Source organism: Scomber scombrus, chromosome 7 (genome assembly GCF_963691925.1).
Source record: "Scomber scombrus chromosome 7, fScoSco1.1, whole genome shotgun sequence".
Classification (NCBI taxonomy): Eukaryota; Metazoa; Chordata; class Actinopteri; order Scombriformes; family Scombridae; genus Scomber; species Scomber scombrus.
In genome coordinates, this window is record NC_084976.1 from 15,316,035 (window position 1) to 15,330,927 (window position 14,893).

The 14,893-nt window shown below is 40.4% G+C and overlaps 1 protein-coding gene across 1 annotated transcript in view; it reads right to left on the reverse strand.

Annotated features, from left to right (window-relative positions):
• Nucleotides 1–14,344, reverse strand: part of fhod3b (formin homology 2 domain containing 3b) — a 93,356-nt gene extending 79,012 nt beyond the window's left edge. Inside the window, exons 1-3 of the mRNA XM_062422483.1 lie at nucleotides 14,180–14,344; nucleotides 7,196–7,302; nucleotides 663–727 (exon numbers count right to left, since the gene is read on the reverse strand). Coding sequence (XP_062278467.1) covers nucleotides 663–727; nucleotides 7,196–7,302; nucleotides 14,180–14,344 — 337 coding nt within the window. The remainder of the gene's footprint in view (nucleotides 1–662; nucleotides 728–7,195; nucleotides 7,303–14,179) is intronic.
• Between the last annotated feature and the right edge of the window lie 549 nt (nucleotides 14,345–14,893).

Here is a 14,893-nt window from a genome sequence, read left to right on the forward strand (position 1 = left end):
TAACACCTATTAATCAGTTACATTAGAAAGATGTGAAAAAATAAGCCTAAAGAAGAGCTGGTGCCAAAATCTAACTGAGTTTATGTCAGTTAGTAAAAGCTTAAGCAGTTAACATCCCCAGTTTAATCAAAATCCAAACTCAGATTTGCACACTCAGTGTGTGTGTGTGTGTGTGTGTGTGTGTGTGTGTGTGTGTGTGTGTGTGTGTGTGTGTGTGTGTGTGCGTGTGTGTGTTGTGGGGGGTGGTGGTGGGGGGGTGTCTGTTCGCACGCAGGTCACGTGCATGCATGTTTGCATATGTTTTCACTTAGCTCTTTGTGCTGGTTCCTTCACATTACTCAAAGACACCAGGAGGCCCAATAAAACAAAGTGACAGAACACAGTAACTCTGAAGACATAAAATGTTTTAAGTCCCTGCTCAGTGCCAGTGCTCTGTTTTTCAGTGTTGTTGTTAATTTTCACTCAAATTAAGATTCCGAGCTGTTTCCCAAAACTGCCACTGTGCAAGTTCAACAAGAACCTCCATAAAATAATCTGCTGGTAATAGAGGTCATTAAAGCTCATACCTCACTGGTGATACAGACTGAGGAAGACAAATTATCCATCATAAAGTGAGACGTGACCAATGAACAGTTTACAGTACAGTACAGTTTATTACTCACCGATGCAGGCATGAACTCTGACTGACAGCTGTGTTCGAAGAATAATGCTGTGTTTCTTGCCTCTCCTGTGAAGAAAGCAGGACAAATGGAGGGAAAGAGAAATGTTACAGGGACATTGGGATCACTGTGATTATTTAAATGTGTGTGTGTGTGTGTGTACAAGGGTAGTGTGCACACAACAGTTTTATATAGTTATTGTATCATGATAAAAAAAACAGAATGTCTTTTTGAATCTAAGGGAGCCATCAATATGCCAGAAGCAAGCAAGTGTTGACAAGAAAACATAGCTGAATGGCTGCTGTGAAAAGTGCAAAATAATCTTTAAGCTTAAATCTTTTCAACAAATCACACCATTCATTCTCAATGTTTTGTGCAGTTTTAACATAACAGGGAACAGGTCAAGGAACAAAACAGAAAAAGGTTTCTGTAGGTGAACATGAAGGATGGGAGTAATCTGGAGTCAACTCCGCCCCGTGTTAATGGAGATATGACCCGATCATGATCCTGTCAACTGCTAACAATGTCTCAGTGACAATCCAAGACAAAGACATTAACAATGCACCACAATGCTATTCAGCAGTGAAAGTAAATAGAGGAGCCGTGTAGTTTGTTGACCTGCAAAGGGTAATTTTCCTTCTGAGAAGCCCATTGTTATTTGTGTATGAAGTTATAAGTAAAAATTGGGATTTTTAAAGGATTGTAATTTTTTGTGTGAATTTAAACAAATCCAAGGAAAAGACCATTTATTCCTAATGAAGACGTCAATCTTTAAAAAAAAAAACAGGTCACATACTTTATTTATAGTTTTATCCATTTTTTAAATGAAACCAAAAAAAACTGGACATAGTTTTTTGTCGACCGAAATAAATAGCTCTTCTACACTTCACAGTACACATTTGGTTTGCTAGTGAGTATTTACAGCATTAAGACTGTGTATGTGGGATCAACAGTGATCTAATTTGATGGTGTGGCTCACTGATGTATTTTTAGACGACATGCAGAGCAACAATCTATATCATGCTTTACAATAGCGACACAAGCCTCATTTGCAGGGTCAATTAATTGGTGGCTTTTGCTCTTTTCTAACCCTAACCCTAACCACTCAGATTTAGTTGCGTCTCAGGCATAGTATATTCCAGTGTGTTTTGAATTTTGATGGTGGGGCCATCCTTTTGTCCACATTTGGATCACAGATTGTACTTTTAACCTCCTGACTAGTTAAAGAAGCATATAAACAAACCCAGTAGACAAGAGCACAGCAGGTAGACTTGCACAACCCCCCCCTCCCCTCTAATTCATCTCTCTGACAAATAGGCTTTTATGCTGCCTGCACAAAGGCTGTGTGATTTTTCCGACTGGCGCAGTGCCAACAGTGGACTGTCACTGTAAATGACAATCAGGCAGCAGTGGGTCTAACAGAGAGAAAAAAAAGGCTATCAGCATAGACGGCAGATCATACTGCTGCCTCACCATAAACAAGCAGCAATACTGCACAACTGCTCTGTACATCCAGACAGACACAAACACTGACATCTTTCCTGCCCCGACCAGTCAGTGGGGGACTGCGCTGACATGCACACGAGCTGATTACATGGCAGGGGAAGTCTGTATACGCTCACTGTTTATCAAATATAATATCCAGCAACAAGCAGCGGCGACACAGGAGCAACATCTGTCAACATGGACCTTCACTGGTGAGATGAGACGGCACACAGGAACTTAATCCTCTGTGATGCTGTTGAGGCAAACGGGTAACCAGAGTCGTTTTGTCACAAACGTCTGCTTTCTCTCTGCTTCGCTGCAACAGTATCCCTGTACTTAACCAAGACCTGAGGCTATGCAGGCCTACGTGCTCATTATCAAATTAAACAAACGTGTATGGAATATAAGTGAGGTTTTCAGACCCCCCTCACCAATTAAACAGGAAAATTGGACACTCCCACAGACAGTGCTGCAGGCCTGTAAAAGGTAGAGCCCAAAGTTACTGAAATAATGATAACTTTAAAGAATGTCTGCCAAACAAATTGACTACATGTTGGGATATAATACCTACTATACTCCCTGGTTCTTTCTTAGTCCTACATTCTTCTGTGCCAGAATGTTCTGGGTTTTTTTTTAGTGGTGGTATTGTATACTCAAGCTAAGCCAGAGTCCCATTAAATCTGATTGCTGTTCCTAAAAGATCATGTTCAACATTATGCTTCTGAAATACCATGCTTGATATCATTTGAATAATTGTGCCTATTTTCAATAATAAAACTTGACCATTACCCAGGGCAAATTGTCAAACCTAGATGGCTTTAAAACCGATGAAATTAATGTATTTATGTATTTATTAATGTATTTTTATTTCATCTCAACATGAAAAAGAGTGCACTATAAATCTTTTCCTTAATGGCATAAATCTGATAGTCATCATCATCACTTTGCCTATCGAATGTTACAAACAGGATGCAGCTGTGAAACTTGACTTAACTATACCTGCCAAGTATGTACCCCACATTATTTTCTTCTCTATTCATGTACATTGGCCCATAAGTGTGCTGTTGTATAGCACCCTCATAAAGCTCTGTCTTAATCCTAATACCAAAAGCAGCAGTGACTGGACCGGTGGACGCCTGCCAGCTCTGTGCTCTCTGGCTTTATCTAAGGGAGCATTATTTGGCCCTGTTTATAAAACAACACAAAATGTGTACCCACAGAAAGTGAACACACATACTTGGAATACAGTAAAGCCAGTACTTCCCCTCAAAGACCAATTAATGCCAGACAAGAAGGCCCCACAGAGGTCTACTGACTCAGCACTTCTCTGTGAACACAACTGCTTGAGAGACTCCTGCGTCAGTGACTGTGGAGGGATCTGCAGTGCCCGAGAACGCAGAGGATGCTCAAAAATTTGACAAAGAATCTATCTGCAGGGTTTATTTCTCTGAGAGGGGGTTACTTCACTAACCATTGACTAGGTCGGACACACACACACACACACACACACACACACACACACACACACACACACACACACACACACACACACACACACACACACACACACACACACACACACACACACACACACTAAACTGCTTTGCAAACATAGAGGGGAATAACTGTTATTTTATTTCCCTCCTTGACGTTTAAACTGTACCGTGTTTGACAATTCCTCTGGTTCTTTTCAAATGCACTTTTTTCCCCCCTCCAAATGAAAATCTTGTGTGCCGCGAGTATCTGTGAAACAATGTCCAAGTGGGTCAGAAAAAAATGAAAATAATGAAAGCGGAGCTGTCCTTAGAGAGATGAAAGGATGTGATGAGAAATTGAATAGTTGAGGCCTCCGCAAAAAGAACAGGCAGATTTTAATATGCTTGACTTGTAATTGGTTGTCGAACACATCAAGAACACTCAATAAAACCAAGAATGGCATACTCAGCTGAAAATGGTTGGCTTTAAGATGTGCTTCATACGTACCAAGGCAGCAAAATGCTAAAACGTGTCTTCTTCTGTGCTATACACATTTCACATGCTGAATCAATTATGCAGTCAATAACAGCACCTCATATTATCTTCTAAAGACAAGCCAGGGAATATGTCCTTGAGGACTTAAAACTTTACTAATCATCTGTCAATCACTGTCAAATACCTGAGCAAAAACAACACTGAGCCTGGCACAAAACTCCACACACAAGTTCAATACAACATTTTTCCTACAACATCAGACCAAAGTTCCCCTGAAACACTGAAACAGGCTCCCACTCTTCAATCCATGTAATCCACAAAAATATTCAAAGTCTATAAATGTCTCTGAGCACATGTCAGGCCATCTGATCCTAACTACATCCCCCATACTCCACCTCGGCTCAGGGCTACAAATGCTTGAAATTGCGTGTATGTGGTTTAATCAATCTATCATAACTGGAAACCTAAATGACACACTGACTAGCTAAAAACTGTGCAGATATGTGTGAGCACATGTCTGGGCTATATGGTCAGTTTATAACTTGAAGTTAGACTATATCAGAGATGGGACAGGGGATTTATGAGTCACAATCTCCTATAGCTGAGCTTCATAACATGGTGTGGAAGTGATTATGGCCCTTAAGCTCCCGTGACATGGATATCTCCTGGCTCTGCAGCGCTCTGTCAGAGGATCATACTTTAATCTGATTGTAAAGACACTAGGTATGACACAGGCGCCTCAAGAATGTAACCTGTCATTAATATCAATTACAGATGGATTCAATGGCCAATGATCAGGAGAGTGCAGGAACTCAGGCACTAGATGAAACAGTCTTTGCCTGTGATGGTGGCTGGGCTAGTGGGCTTAAAACAAAAATAATGAAAGCACCATTTTGCTTGTTAACTGAAGTTCGAGGAGGGTGTTAACTGAGATCAGAGAGAGAAAAAAACTGGGAAATGACACAAATGATTTTCTGTAGGTTAAATATTTTGGGGGTCTGACTGCTGTTAACAGATTTTATGCAGAAAAAAAGAGAGTAAAAACAAAAATAAAATGGAACACGTAAAGGTGAAATGCCTCATCCGACTTTTTATTAGCTCAATAATAATCAAATCAACAGTGACGAGCAGTGCGGGCTGTAATGCTGGGCACATCATCGCTATAAAAAGCCAGCAAGCAGAACTGCCCTATTTTTACAAAATAATTGGCAAACCACCTTCACCTTCAGCCTCCTCAGACAACACTGTGTGGGTTTAATGACACACATCCATAAGAGCCTGTGCCAGCTGGCACCACACAGACCCTGGCAGCCTCAAACTGTGATGAGAGAAGAAGTGGACCACTTTAACCTCACAGCTCTCAATAGCTTCCCATAAGCTCCCAACAATTTCAGATGGAACTGGGAAAGGACGGCACTCTCAAAGTCCAATAGAAACACCAAGCCAGAGAGAAGCTTATGAATTCCAAGTTAGACAAATAAATCCGTACATGTTTGTGGTCCAGCCGACCAGGAAATCTCATGCCAACCTTTGGTTTGTGATCATCTAAAGTGGGCGGCACATGAATGATATATCAACATACTCCACAGTACATGAAAAAACATATGGAGTCAATAAAGTAACTGGCCAAAGAAAGTGAATGAAACAGGAATGAAACTAGCCCAATTTGAAACCTTTCTCTTCTCCCTCCAGGTCTAGGAGTTACGTCCAGACAAAGCCTGATTTAACTTCATATTACAGGGAAACAACACAGCTAAATTAGAAGCTGAGTTATATGATGAAAGGTGTTCAAATGTAGTTTGGCCACTTATAATGAGAGCACTGAGGTAACATTCAATGAGGGTGAGACGTTGGTGAAATGTTTCTACACCTCATAAGGGGTTTAGATGACATCACTGCTTCCACTCAGCCTGGAAGGCCAGGTATTTTAAGGGACACGATTGGATGAGTGCCATGGAAACGCTTTAACATCTTGTCAGTGAGAGAGGAGAGAACCATGTGTTTTCTTTCTTTTTAAATATAATCATAATTTAAGAGGAGCTTCCACTGACTTCTCCACAGACAAAAATCACATAACCTGATTTAGACATTTGGTGACAGATTCACAGATGAGTTAGTAAGGATAATAGTACTGACATTCATTTCCCCCAAGAGTCTCAAAGTGCTGAAAGACTTTTGAACCTGAGAGTCCCTAATGTGAGATAAAGACTGTCCCCTCACTCTTTGACAGACCCCAGCCATCTCCCGAGATCAGCTTTTGGGCAGGGGAGCTCAATCAGCTGAGGCCCAGGAAAGGGATTATTTCACTAATTCATCCTGGAATGAAATGGGTATCATTATGATTGAAATCGCTGTAATAGAATCAAATTAGGCAAAGGAATATGGCAAGCAGATTATTAATACATATAACCATGGCCAAGGATTTAAATACAGAATCTTTTTTCTCTATCTGCATTTTTATGTCTCCCTCTAAAAACAGTAATCACAGTGAACATGATTAAGTCTGACTATGAGCAGAGAAATGTGGGGGGTGGGGTGGACATCAATATGGGGGCTGTTTTTAAATACCATATTGTTGTAATAGACATCAAGTTACTCACTCTTGAATAATATATTTTTATTTCTGGTTTATATTTTAGCTCATACTTTTTACTATGAATAAAAAGTGTGGTATGAACTAAACACATTATTCGTATTCTTCTTCTTCTTCTTCTTCTTCTTCTTCTTCTTCTTCTTCTTATTATTATTATTATTATTATTATTATTATTGCTAATTTAATCACAGCAACGTGAACAATCCTTGACAATCACATCTGGCATGTAACATACATTATGCACCTGGTAGGCATTACCAGTCCTTGTGTTTTCAATCCTAGCTGCTGTGGCACAAATCCCAGCTGCAATTTTTGAACAGCAGGGATTATATGACCAGTTTTTTAAGACAGTTTTCACTTTGTTGCAGTAATAGGGATTTTTTTCTTATCATGTTGTGTGTGATGATGGTGAAGGACAACCAAAAAAGATACAGAGTGAGAGAGTGAGACATAAACATTCAAAGACAGACGTGATTGTTATCTTACCCTCCTTCCTCCTGAAATCCCTCCAGTTCATCTTTCTGCTCTGCCAGGGTAGACTCCAAGTCCAGATAGCTTCCATTATGGGACAGCTGAAGGGCGCAGTCATCAGGCTAGACAAGAGAGAGACATGAGTTGAACACTGATTTGTCTTCAGCCCTCTGAAGATCATATTTACACTTTCCAATGGCTTCAGAATGTGAACATTAAGTAGGGGATGTTTATAGTCAGTTGATGCTAGGAAGCCATAGAATGTCTGTAATGATGGCTGCTCGATTCTGATCAGATCAAAGACCATACAGGTCAACAAAATTCGAACAGGCTGATTTGGGGTCTCAACATGTTGCTACAATTATAATCATATTTGATATCAAACTTTTGCAACATCAACTTCTCCCGAGCTGTGAGCGAGACAACTAGGAGTTGTATTTTAAAAATGGCATGGACCTCTTCAGAAGTTAGTTTGGTGCTTCAAGAAAATATTCAGTTGTTGCCACATCCATATTAATCACAATGTGGTAAAAACTTATTTACTTTCATTCTTTGACTTACGTCTTCAGTTGCATGACAAAGACTGTTATTTTTATGAGTCAGAGGCCAAATGCGCCATGTATTTTAGGTTTATATGTCTACTCTGCATTGGACCATAGAGAGACATTTTATCAGCTTCTGTCAGCGCTTTACAATGACAATCTGAGCAAGGTTAGAGAGAAGTCATGCAGATTTTGGAGCAGCATGGCAGTGTGGTGCCTCTTATCTCTCCTATCTCTTTCTCTGTGATAAACTATCATCACAAGAGATGATTTTGCAGAGGAGGTATGATTGTCTGGTCTTGACTGGCTGTCATCAGCTAACTATGTTCAAGGAGATGAAGAATAAGAGTGTGTTCACATGTCTGCTTGACCTCCAAATTGGAGATATAAACCTATTTATATTCTTCATCTGTCAGCTCTGCAGGACAGCGGCTCCAACAGTGAAGCAGAGCACAGGAAAACAAATACAAGGAGCAAACATATGACTTAAGTGGTGAGAGCTGCACTGCACTGCTCCATCAACAGTCAGGATGTCTAAATAAACAACATACTGTACAGCTGACAAATATAATGAACACAATAAATGTGTCTTTTCTTGTCAGCTCATATTGAGGGCTTTCTAGTGTAGCTGAGACTGTAACACACTTACTTAAATTACTATTTACACACCCCAAATAAGCAGCCAGCAAGAACTTTCTTATTTCAATGAAAGACGAGCAACACATGTATACATGTAAAAGCATGTGTTTTTTGAATTGGACCCTTTATTTCCAGGTCTGATGCAGTTCGATTTCCTCCCACAGACAGTAACTTAATTGAACATGAAGGAAAAAAAGGCTTGGAAAGACATTATAGGTCTGACAGCTTTGATCTGTTCAGCCACTCTGTTTGTATTACTGCACTACAGCATTCAAGGACCGTGTCATACTTGAGAACTGAAACAAAATATGTGGTTGGTTAGAATAACTCTCAGTCTCTCTCCAACTCTCTTTGACTCTGAGCTGTCTGGATTGCTTTCCATGCGTGATGAACCAAAAGATTATTGGTAATATGATAGTTCTAATGATTATAGGGTTGAACATCTTCATTTATAGAGGACACCAGAGATGAGGCAGAGCATGAGACCGAAGCAGTAAACATACACCAAGAACTTTAATCGCTGAGGAGATCCTATTGTTTCTAAGACAGTGACAAGTCATATTTAGATAGTTGTTGATGTTCTTCTTACAGTAAGGCAGACTGAGGACACAGACAGAGATAGAGAGAAGAGGAGACAGGTAGACAGAGGGAAAAAAAGCACACAAAGCTGTACTGTACAAAGATAGAGGAGGGAAGTAAGTGCTTCTCCAGATTACAGGACAGATTTTGAACTGACAGGAAATCCAGGCACAAGAACCAGAGTTAGACTCACTATTTTTATGCCTATGGACTGACATGTTTTTGAAAGTAATGGGTGTGACAGTGATATGAAATGCAGCATGAAGGCGAAGACACACTAAATCATATATGCTGACCAGTGGCTGGAACCTAACCTGGGAGACGCTAAACCAAACTAAGGAAAGCCTGTTCTCATATTGAATGTTTGTTTTATTCCCATCAGCCATCTTAGGACACTACTTAATATCTACAATTGTACAAAATACGTAACATTTCTTACTAGTTACACGTTGCCCTCATTGTGGTTGATCAGTAAAGATCAACGCTGAGAGGCATAGTTCAGCTGCTGTGAACTATGCCTGCCATAGATTGTTGTCAATGAAACCATGTGGAAATGTTTTCATATGAAGAAGTTCTAGATTTTCTAGTCACCATTCTTTAGTTTTTCTTTTTAAACCTGCAATATCTGGAGAAAAGTTGTGAACACATTGACATTAACTTTTAAGTTGGAGAACTCTTGCCAACAGATGCTTATTTACACATCCAGCAGTTACAGAGCAACTGTAACAGAAATTCATTCATTTGAAGTTGAGTTTCTAGCCACATGTTGAATGTAAGTCCAATATTTAGTCTCTTTCAACTGTTCTTGGTCCCATGAGGGAAATATATTGTTAGCTGCTAAATGTTCGACCATTTTCACCAACTAGTCGAAAACTGTGTCTGTTTACTCTTTGGTCCTGAGCAGGTTTCTAGAACTTTTTAGCTGAAAACAGCTGCCTGCTACAGCCAAAAACAATGCTATGTGTGAGAGGGAACTAAAACAGTAAAGTTACAGGCTGGACAGCTAAACAATGAGCTGAAACTCAATACAAAGCTCCGTAAAGGGGAGGTGAGCTCTGTAAGTTTTTTCACTATAAAAAACACCTCTCACATTACACATTGTCATTTGATACATTGCTATAATAAAATATTGACTATAGCTGCTTTAAGGATTTTGTGGTGTCACTGCTTTTTATTCCAACCATCCATTTCATCTTTTGATTATTCCAAATGAAATGTTGCTACTGTTCCCAGAATAAAGTACTTATATCAATATATTTTTAAAGTATAAAACCTTTCATGAAAGTAACAGTGCTAGGTTTTCGAATATTGTGACACCTCAATCAGTAAGAGAATGTACAGAAAAATACATACATACAGGAGTTCATTAATTATCTTCCTGGCAGGAACTCTTTGTACATCTTTTAGTTTTTCAAATTATACTAAGCACTGCATGGATTGGACAACAACAAAAAAGTGTTTGTTCTCTTTAAGCTTTAAGCTCTGCATCACGACCTGAAATAGACAAAACACTGGCCTGAAGTTGCAGCTGTAACCAGTAATTAGCCATCTGTGGAACCAAGAAATGCATTTCCCCACTTAAGATTTGGACTCGCAGACCAACAGTTTATAAAGCAGAAAAGTTCACACAAACTCTTCATTTATCCATTAATCCATACCAGTCTGCACAGTACATCAAACCATTCATGTACTAGTCCATGCATCCACTCATCCATCCTCTAACCGGTGTCACTTTAGGTTCTCGTTATATAATCGACCTGGATTACTGATTACAGGTTTTGCCATGTATAACAAGGCCAGGGTGATGTACATAAATGGCCCCTAATCCAGGAACAGTACTATCAGATTATCAGGGGCAAAGGCTTCCTTAGCTGTCCCCCGCCCAAGACTTGAACCCACGGTGGCCCTGCGATGGCCAAGACCAGAGAAGTAACCACAAGCGCTCTGCTCACACACTGAGGTCTGGCCTCTCCCTTCAACCACCATACTGTGGTCCACTGACCAGGGAGGCAGTTAAGGCAGAAAGGACTAAAAATAAACACCATGCAATTTACAATTTAAAAATGCTATCTCACTCCAAGTTGCTTTGTATTCCACAGAGGAAAGACATCTGTGATGAGATAGCATATAATCTGTGAAACTTGCACATTTTAAACTCTAATGTGTTGGCCAGCCTTACATATCTTTGTCTGCAAACTAAATTGTACATAATGTTACTTAAAGTAAACCACTTCAAAATTTTAAAGTTTGTTTGAAAATGGTAACAATGGTATGAGGTCTTTCTATGAAGGCAAGAGATTTAGAAACATTACGGCACACTTGATGCATGAAAGAGAAACCACAACAGTAATCTTAAATTCCTGTCAAGCATGCAGAGGATGAGTTGGTCCACGGATGCTGCATTCTTCTGAAAGGAGCCTCTGCTGAGACAACACTCCAAAATGCAGAGACCAGCAAAACCTCAACTCTGCATAACAATGTGTAAAAGAATTCAAAGGAGCTCTGACAGGCATGAAGGAGGAACCTGTATTTTACAGCATTTAACATAACTTCTCATTATGGGACTCTGTAATTTCTGAAGAAAAAAAAAATGCAGGAAAACAACCAGCCCAAAATTTGAAATTTTTAAAGTGAGAGTCCATTCTCCAAGACTTAGCTACATTTTCCCTTCCTTGAACTATGCTTTGCAAACTGATGCAAGGCCTCAAGGCCACCAAGCCACAGACTACAAAGCCTGCAAAGAAGAAAGCATATGAAGGACGACTGAACTATGGATTTGTATTGACACAAACATCAGATCTGGAATAACCAGCAGATTTTGAACAGCATGCACACTTCATCATCTGTCAAGGATAATGCCTTATTCATCACAAAATCAGCCGGTTGAGTGAGGTAGTTTCTAGTCATACTTTCCATCTACATAGGCAACAGAAACACTTGTTTATAGATGAGGTGCTACAGCTATACATGGTATTGTTGAATATATGTGTGTTTATCACAAATAGCCTCTTTGAAACAAGTTTGAATTTCTAAGAGAGCTTGAGAATAATCAACATTACTGCAATAATACAAAAGGTTATGTGCTGTATTATAATACATGGTAGCATGGCATTTTATAAATGGCCGCAGGGTAAAATAATTGACTTCAAAGTGTGTTTGCTGTCCTGACAAAGCTGTTTTTGCTACACAAAAAACCTTGTTGCTATAAAATATGACCCTTACTTATGATAGCCTTTGATGTTTAACTCTTACAGTTGCTCCTAACTGATGTTTGACTCTGCACAGCAGCATAGTCAAGATGCCATCCCATACCCAATCATCCCCAAACACACATACACAAAACAACCACACATACACACATTTTTCCCCTCTGGAGACTGCAGACTGACAGGAACAGCCCAGAGACAGCATATGCTAGCTGTTTTGACTCCCTCAGCACCATGTGTTAGCAGTGTGCTATTTATACCAAGCTGACCTGTGCATCCATAGAGACGGAGCTCAAAGACAACAGGTTTGCCGTCAAAGGTATTTACAGGGTCACAACAAAGTCACCTCTGAGTCAAGTCAATTCACCACTTAAATGTCGTGACGGTCCTGTCATCCACCTGAGTGTTTGTGTTATGAAAAGCACGGTGGCTGCTTCCCCGAGTTACTGCTAACCACTAATGCCCATGTGACCAAAGCTCACTAACCAGGCGATGCAGATCCTACCACTGGTACTCCCTCTCTGTCTAGTTTGTGGTCCGGCTGGCCTGCTGCTAAACTGAGACCAGTCGCCTGTGCAAAGTACATCAGCTCTTTGTTTGTGTTTTTAATTCTGCCCGCTTCCCTCCCCTGTCCTCTCTCAAACAGTGGTCAGACTGAGTGGGCTGCAGAATGAGAGCCAGGCTTGTGGTGATCCACAGCATCCTGAGGCTTCCGTGACTTATCTTAGCAGCTCCACTCACACAAGACGGAGCACCATTGATCTGACAGAATGAAGAAAGACTCAAATTAGCTCTCTATTTACGTGACTTCACGGCCAGACTAAGATGAATGCCCAATAAAGACTCTCCTTTGCTTTGTTTAAATTCACAGGTCAGTAAATGAGGCCTTTAGAAATGTGTTTGGATGCAAATGCTTTAATCAGAAGGCAACAAGTAGACTTCAACATTCTCAAGACATAGAGCAACCAGAACCCTCTAAAAGAAAGAAAAAGAAAATGCTTGCATTATGTGTCACTGGCTTTCTTTGGGGGAAACTTAAACAGGGCAATTGCAACATATTAAAGAGAACATTTAGTTATTTTAAACTGATCCTGGGAAGGCCAACTTTTGCAACCAAAAAAATGTGTGCACATACTCAAAGGTAGAAAATCAATGACATAACATAATGCAGCTGAGCAAAAACAACAACGTTGATTCACACAAACATTTAAAAACAGAATATGCCAACAAGGCAACATGTCAAATGGATTGATAAATGTGTGATGACAGTCTGGATGGATTGATGAGATGTTCTGCCAATTCAAACCTGGCACAGACTGAGGGATTACCCTCATTCATCCTTATCAACTGACCAACTGGGTACTTGACCCCACCTACTCTGAGACTGTATAGTGACATCATCGGAAGTGGTTTCCTATGTGGACTTAAAGCCTGTTCATCCATAGTATCACAAATAGAAAGTAGCTGCTCTTCTCATGATATATGTTTTGTTTCTTGGTAGTCTCCTAACATGCAACACTAAGATTATATATGATGAGGACAAGATGAAGTCTATTGAAAGCTGAGCTAACATTTTAGGTCAAGGTCATGTCAATATATTGTGTATACCACCTTTGCATTGTCCATTAGCTTGTTTGTATGGTAAGCTCTTCCTAAGTGGAGATAATAAATAGTAAACAAAAAAGTGAGTTAAACTGAAAAGGGATCATTGTTGTTGTAGGTAAACATTAATAGAATGGATGTCCAGTCCAAGATCATCTACATCAGCCAAATATCCCATCTCACATTACAGGCCTGTCACACTGACACTATGCATATAATAACTGTTTAGATGTCAATGCTCCATCAGCATTTCACATCAGCAAACTATGTAAAGTCAATGACTCAATGGTCCATTGGTTTTTGTTGGTAGTAACCCTATCAACATAGCTAATCATTAATTTGAAATGATTTTGTAAATTTCACTAGGCTTAGAGGAAACATGTACAACGTGTTAAAAGCAGCAAGTGAGATTTTAAAAATGTACTGCATACCTTCTGTGGGGCTTTTAGCAGCCTGTGGACTCCAGCAATCTGATTTATCAGAGGAATATCTTCCCTGAAAGTGTACAGAGGTGGCCTGGTGGGCTCGGGGAAATTAGTGCTGTTAAATGGATCAGTATCATCTAAGAACTGCACCCTGCATACAAACGTAGCCATGATGTATCCATGCAAGGCGAATTTAGATGATCAAAATAGTGGATGCGACACCAAAGCCTTTGACAGACGCGCAGCCCCTCGGGCAGCGAACCACCGGCAGGTCTTCTGCAGTAGCAAAATCCTGCACCCTCTGTTATCCTTGGACCTTCTCCATTCGCTTCACGCAGCGCAGATGACTCAGGACAGTGTACACAGCAGTCCAAAAGTAAAGATCCAGGGTACCTCGCTGAGAGGTACGGTTACTCAGTACGGCGTGGAAATGAGCGGGGTGGCAGTATCCACTGGCATTGCGGGCAGTTGAGTACTGGGGCAGACTGCGAACGGGACTGCTACACTTGGCGCCTGGACTGTGAGAGCGATGCGAAATCGGCTCCCTCCTCCAGCGCAAACTCTTTCCAGGGGACACAGCAGCCAGACCTCAGCCGGCCGAGAGAGCTCATATTACAGGCCCAAAAGCGGCCTCCAGTGGCCAATATGAAAAGGGCACAAGACGAAGCTGGCAGGGACCGAACCATAAAATATGCTAATAGATAGATACTGTATTTGCAC